Source organism: Pygoscelis adeliae, unplaced genomic scaffold (assembly GCF_000699105.1).
Source record: "Pygoscelis adeliae isolate BGI_AS28 unplaced genomic scaffold, ASM69910v1 Scaffold41, whole genome shotgun sequence".
Classification (NCBI taxonomy): domain Eukaryota; kingdom Metazoa; phylum Chordata; class Aves; order Sphenisciformes; family Spheniscidae; genus Pygoscelis; species Pygoscelis adeliae.
Window position 1 is genome coordinate 6,075,097 of NW_008824373.1, and position 6,572 is coordinate 6,081,668.

The 6,572-nt window shown below is 35.5% G+C and overlaps 1 protein-coding gene across 1 annotated transcript in view; it reads left to right on the top strand.

The window, feature by feature from the left end:
• The window catches only part of GRIK2 (glutamate receptor, ionotropic, kainate 2), a 446,885-nt gene extending 440,847 nt beyond the window's left edge, over positions 1-6,038 (top strand). Inside the window, exon 16 of the mRNA XM_009320161.1 lies at positions 5,874-6,038. Within this exon, the coding sequence (XP_009318436.1) occupies positions 5,874-6,038 (165 nt within the window). The remainder of the gene's footprint in view (positions 1-5,873) is intronic.
• The last annotated feature ends 534 nt before the right edge of the window (positions 6,039-6,572 follow it).

Genomic DNA, 6,572 nt, shown 5'->3' on the forward strand with positions numbered 1-6,572 from the left:
AAGCAAAGCTTAATTTACAGAATTATAATTTTCATTTTGCTTGGTATTATTGCCTGTATTTGAGTAGGCAATGAAATCTCCCATACATTTTGGCCTGAAAATAACTTCCTAAAATGGCTGCTCATTCTACTTCTACCAAAAAAGCAATAATTGCTAAGTCTGAAATTGAGAATATATTGGTGATATTTTCAGCTAATTGATGTGAACTTAGCCTGCAGTGTACTTGTGCATTATACTTGCTATGGATTGGAAAGGTGCTACATCAAAAGAGTCTGTGGCAAAATATTTTTAATGTAACCATATTATATTACATATATCTATATACACTTATAGATATATGTGCATATACATAAATATGTGTACAACCTTCGATCAACAATCACGTCTAAGGCTAGGTATATAACTAAGAACTTAAAAATCTGATCATTACAAGTACACTTTAACTTCTTTTGAAATGGTAATGCTTCAGCTACAATGAAATATGATTTCTCTTTTCTGAGGTTATTTTTCATTCCATTAATTGTTCATCTCTTTGTGATCCTAAGTCAACATTTTGCTAGGATTCGTGTTTCTGTCTCGGAGGTTTAAGATTGACAGGTTTTCCATACAGACATTCAAAATCCCTGGAGGAGTGGCATATGGAAGCAGAAACTGATTTGGAGGGAGGGTCAGGGTAGCGCTGTGCATTCATTCTCAGCTAACTTCGAGAAGATGAAAAACAGTTTGATTGATATATCCTACTAGATGTTAGAACACTGACCCATAACATGACAAGATGATGCAGGATTATTGCTGTAACTGCTTTAAGAAAATTAAATAAATAATATCTGACACACAAGACTGGAAGTAATGAACTTCTGAGTAAATCTTACAGTTTTTTATTGAATGTTGACAGTCAACTTTATATAAACTGCATCAAAGGGAAAAAAATAAAAACCAGCAAGTGAGTAGAGATTTTTATATTTAAAACACGTTGAATATTATCACTTAAATCAGAATGTTGAGAGTGGTGCAGGCATGCCATTCCTGTCTTCCTGTTGCTCTTTTTAGGCTGTTAAAAGCAAAATCTATGGTGATAGTCTCATAATTCTGTGTCTAACAAATACTAATATGATTTCTAATTATCTTTCTAAATTCCTATAAAGCAATACAATGAACACAGTTTAAATATTGTCTATCTTTCATATTAATACGTACATGCAAAGATATGTTTTTTTTCTCAGGCCGTAAAGCCATACACAAGCTGTCTAAATAGATAGTAAACAGTGGTAACATTTCGTAAAATTATTCTCTCGATTCTGCATGACTTGTGAGCTGTCTGCTGTGGTAAATGAAAGAGGTATCAGTTACTTTACTCTTCTTAAGGAGACGAGTTTTTTCAAAATTGTTTTGTGTTAAAGGCTAAGAACTACAGGTCAGATTAAAATTTTCTTTTGTAGACTTGAACTCCCCACTTAGAATTGCAGCTCTTTTTTCTAACTTTTATAGTGATTGTTTTGCTGCAACAAAACAGTTACACTTAACTGTACCAGTGTTTAGAGAACTGTATGCCTTCCTTCAACTCTTCTACTATTTGATTAGATCAGATCTAAGACAACTTGGAGGCAGCATTTATTTTCTGGTAACATTTAAGAAGACAACTTATGATTTTGTAAGGGTTGGTGAAAAATCAATAATAACAAATGTTCTTGTAACATGCCTGCAGTGTGGAAGGTAAGTCAGGGGCAAAAGGTTATTTTCTTTGAATTAAGCTGAGAGTCTTGTAATATATACTAAAAGTGCTCAATTTCATGACGGACAACAGTTTTGAAATATAACCTATAGTTCTGTAAACATTTCACTGTGTTTCCTTAACAATCTGAATGGTCAATTGAAATCAGGATCAAGACATTGGATTATATTTTTTAAAATCATATCTGAAAACGTCATTTATCTGTCACAAAAAAAGTTTTCTAGGGCTGATTCTTTTTTTCATCTCTTATTACTCCAAAAGTTCTATCCTAACAGTGAAAGAACACAAAGTTTAACTGTACAGAAAATGGAGACTGTACACAGGTTGGAATTGAAACGAGACAAGAAAAGAATTTCTATTGAAAAAAGGTCAAACATAAAGTATTCCTTTGTACAGGAATTTTTTTGAACATGATTTTGCAATATGTGGGAAAACTCTTCCTTATATTTCTCAGCTAGAACCCAAAGAAGAATAAGGATCCAGGTCATGAACTTTTACATAGCCTTGAATTAATCTTTTTTAAAACACATGAGTGAGTGAAATTTGCAAATAATAAAAAAAAAAGAGATGTAATATTTCTCTTATTCAGTACTCAGTTACCAAAACAATAGTACTGTCTGGGAGCTAATACTGTTTACTGTTTTCAGACATTTGATATTTTAATATACATAGCATACATAAAAAACTTAGTAAATTAAGTAATTAAATCATATTTTTAATACCATATATGCCAATAAGTTCCCATGAACTTAATTTATACAAAATAATTTGAAAACACAGAATGGAAGAATTTTCTGGATAAAATAGCTATCTCAAAATTGTGTTAACTGCCTTTTTAAGACTGGCAGTCTTGCCAACATTTCTCATTTAATGAGTTTTCAGATCCAGGCAAAATTCTCAGACAAAATGTGTTGGTAAGTTTCTTGAGATCTCATTTTCAGGATATTTCTGAATGTTGGCATCAAGTACACGTATCTTCTTACCTCTTGGCTATTGATTGTAATCCTGTTCCTACTGATATTACCTGAAAATTTATACCCTTTGGTAAGTGTTTGCAGATCTTTGCAAAAGGTTTTGGTGGATTGATGCATCTTAAAAAGGATTCACTCTGTTTCAGCACTCTTGTTAGATGTCTTGGCAAAAAAAAACAAGGGACCAAATCTTGAAGGTGTTAAGTGCTAATGCACCATTTCTAAATTTAGAAGGATTTTGTTCCTCAGAATGTTTCAGTCAGGTCTTTGACTCCAGAGGTGGGAGCCATATAATGGCCAGAGGTGGTGTAACACTGAGAGTTGCAGCATTTACTTCTTAATGGATTCCCCATGACATTCCTGAGTTACGTGCTAGGTTCCCCATATAGTGAAAATGCCAAGATCTGCAAGCCTTAGCAATTTAACCTGTAAGCCATTAGGGAATATTAAATTAAATCTTGCCCTTTTGAAAGATTTCAGGATTAATTTCAGACTCATAATCATAACTGCAGTTCTGATGTTAAACAACAGCACTTTCTTAAAAAAAGAGAAAGTCTAAAAGAATTGAATATTTTCTTTCAATGTATAGCTGGATAAGAAGGAGGTACAGTTTCCTGCTTTGTACACAGTCCTAAGCAAAGATACCTTATGCATGAAGATCTGACATATTACAGATCAGACCATTCAATGAGAAATTTTAGCCACCTCATTCACACAATGAAAGCCATAAGTTCTGTTTTGGATATCAACCCAGTGCACCGGAATGTTTTTAAAAGGGATTGCTAATGAGTGTCTATTGCAGAAGTCACTCCATGTAGCCAGCCAGAAACGACAAACTGTGTCTTGAACTTTGGCCTCTGAAGGACTTGTGCTTGACTCCGCACCATAAAGATATACCTTCCTCTCCTTTGGATTCACAACTTAAACTTTTCTTAGTTGTAGGTGGTTAAACCCTCTCTATCATAAGTTGAGTAGGTGTCATACCTTTATTTCAAACTCAGCAAGAGAAAGGAATGTTTGAAAGAAAGAATATCACAGTCAGAGTAAGATTACCCTTTCCTTCCCACCTGCTTATTCCCTTATTCATGCAAAGGATTAGAGAAGAGGACATTTGTTCAGTATTTGGGGGATTCAGGTTAAGTTCTAACCCATGACCGAGACAACTCATGTTTGCACTCTTATGCACTAAACAGAATGTTACATAAACATATTGAAGTTGTCACTGAAACAAGAACTACCACTGAAGCCTTTCCTCTACCCCTGTGTGCTATATTCCCTAATCTACAGAACAGCCTGTGGTCTCCCTCTCTCCCTTTCTCCTGCTCTGCCTCTGTTAACTGCTTCCGTTCAAAGTGGAACAGGATCAGTAGGTGGAAACTGCAAGTGTTTTTACCTTGGAATGGTCTAACACCTGTAAGTTACAGCCCTTTGCTGAGACACTGAAGCTTAAATCTCCTCCAGCAGAAGACACTGTTGAACTGACACTCTCAAATGTGTCTCACATTCAGCTCTAATGCTCCAGCTAATGAATGGCTACACAGAAGAAAGTTGTAATGTCTGCCACGCGCCGTTCTTTAGCAGTTGCCAATTTTTTTGAGGAACCTGATTTGTTAGATCCTTTGAGAGCACACCTACTGAATTGATGACCTTATGCATGGAGAACTTGAGTGTGAATTCTCGTGGGATCCAGGACTAAGACAAACACCAATGTGTTTAGCAGAATTTCTACTGACTATGGACAAACCTATAAAGTTTAATGCAGAAAACTGAGTGACTTACAGCTCAAAGTGCCTTCAGCCCTGGAGGTTGGAAGCTGAATGCAGGTTTTGATGAACACAGTTTCAATTTAGGCTCCCAAAGAACTAGGTAGGGTGAGGTGCTTAAATATTTTCTGGATCTAATCTCCAAACTTCCGTTTTGTATGAATAATGGAGATGTAACAGTTTACAAATAAAGTTCTTGATTGGGGAGATAAATTAGACAATTATATATTGACTGATGATCTACCACTAATCACAAAAAATCAAACAATGATCAAGAGATATTTACAGTAATTCCAGGTGCTCTGTCCTTTTCTCGCCCCCCCCCCCCCCCCCCCCTTTTTCCAGATCCTCTTCCTGGACTGGAGATTAGTTATTAAGAAAACAAAATGCAAAGGGCTAGATTATACCTTAAATTTACTTTGGGTGAGAGCAATTGTCAGAGGCTTGTCATAACATTTCAGGCTCTGAGATGTGTTATTTAGTTAATGCATTTCTCCATTAGCTGGAAAACCTTTAAGTTAAACTATATGATAAAAGTGGTTAATTCACAGACCCCAAAACTGAGACTCCTCCTCTTTACTTCCATATTTCATCCACACTCCAATTCTCACACTGAGGAAGGCCAATTGCTCAGCACACTATTAGCAATTGAGAATTCAGTTAGACTGAGGGAATAAGGGAGATTTTATTTTACTTTTCAAATTTGTTGCACTGTAAAATGGAAAAAGGGCTTTGAGGATCTAGCTTTTGATGAAAATGTAAATAAACTTTTTCTGATAATATGCTTTTCATAAAGTGATGAAACAATATTTTTTGCAAATATATACTCTACAAATGATAGTAGTGGAAGAACTGTTTAGATACAGAAGATATTAAAAGTAACAGAGTAGATATTTGTTTTCAGTAATGGGTCTGCATTTTAATAGTATTTAAATATTAATTTAGGTAAAATTCCTACACTAAGACTTGTTGATTTGTTGAAGAACAGCTTTTTCAATCATATAGAAATTAAAAGTATTATTTTGAAATATGGGCAAGGAGACTTTACTGAATATCTAATATACATGGTACATTCAGGTACTATCCTGTAAAACTAAACTATGTTAACAGAACATCTGTTTGAAATATTTTTATGTATCATATGTATCCATAGTCAGTATCTGCCAGATGAATAACTGTAGAGACAAGGTGATTTTTTCACTGAGTCATCACAGCTTGATAAGTAATTTTAATTATTATGTGATGCATAATTAAAAGACAGCAATTTGTTATGAGCTCCAGGCTGAGACAAAACAAACTTACAGGACTGACAAGACTGTGCCAATAGAGTGAATCTGCTTCTAGGCATTGCAGCTAGACATTTCTTACAGATATTTTTTTTTCTTCTTCCTCTATTTCCCTCTGTAGAGGTCCTTCTGTAGCGCCATGGTAGAGGAGCTAAGGATGTCTCTGAAGTGTCAGCGTCGATTAAAACACAAGCCACAGGCCCCTGTTATTGTGAAAACAGAAGAAGTTATCAACATGCACACGTTTAACGACAGAAGGTTGCCAGGTAAAGAAACCATGGCATAGAGCTGGGAAGCCAAATACCCCAAGCACAAACTGTCGTCTTTTTTCCAAACAACCTTGCGAGAATGTTTCCTGTGGAAATATGCAACCTGTGCAAAATAAAATGAGTTACCTCATGCCGCTGTGTCTATGAACTAGAGACTCTGTGATCTCAGCAGTTGCAATGGCCAGACTCGAATCACAAGCATCATGGATCAACCAAGTTTTGCGGGGTTACACTGTTCGTCATGGGTTTCCACCATACTGAATGAATGAATGTTCCATATGAGTTTTGTGGCTGGTTTCAAATGCAGTCTCAGTGAAAAATTGCAAGTTCCTTTTGAAGTTCAACGGTTGCCAGGAGATGGAGAATAAATGTCCAAGACGATACTAACCATGGAAGGAGTCTAGTAAAAGTAATATCTCAGAACTATAGTGGAACAAGAAAACATATGTTCTTCTGAACTTCCAAGCATAGAAGAGTTGTTAACTGCTGGTAGACTGAAACTACCATCTGGACAGGCAATATGAGCTTCCTGGATGGGAGAAATGTTAAAG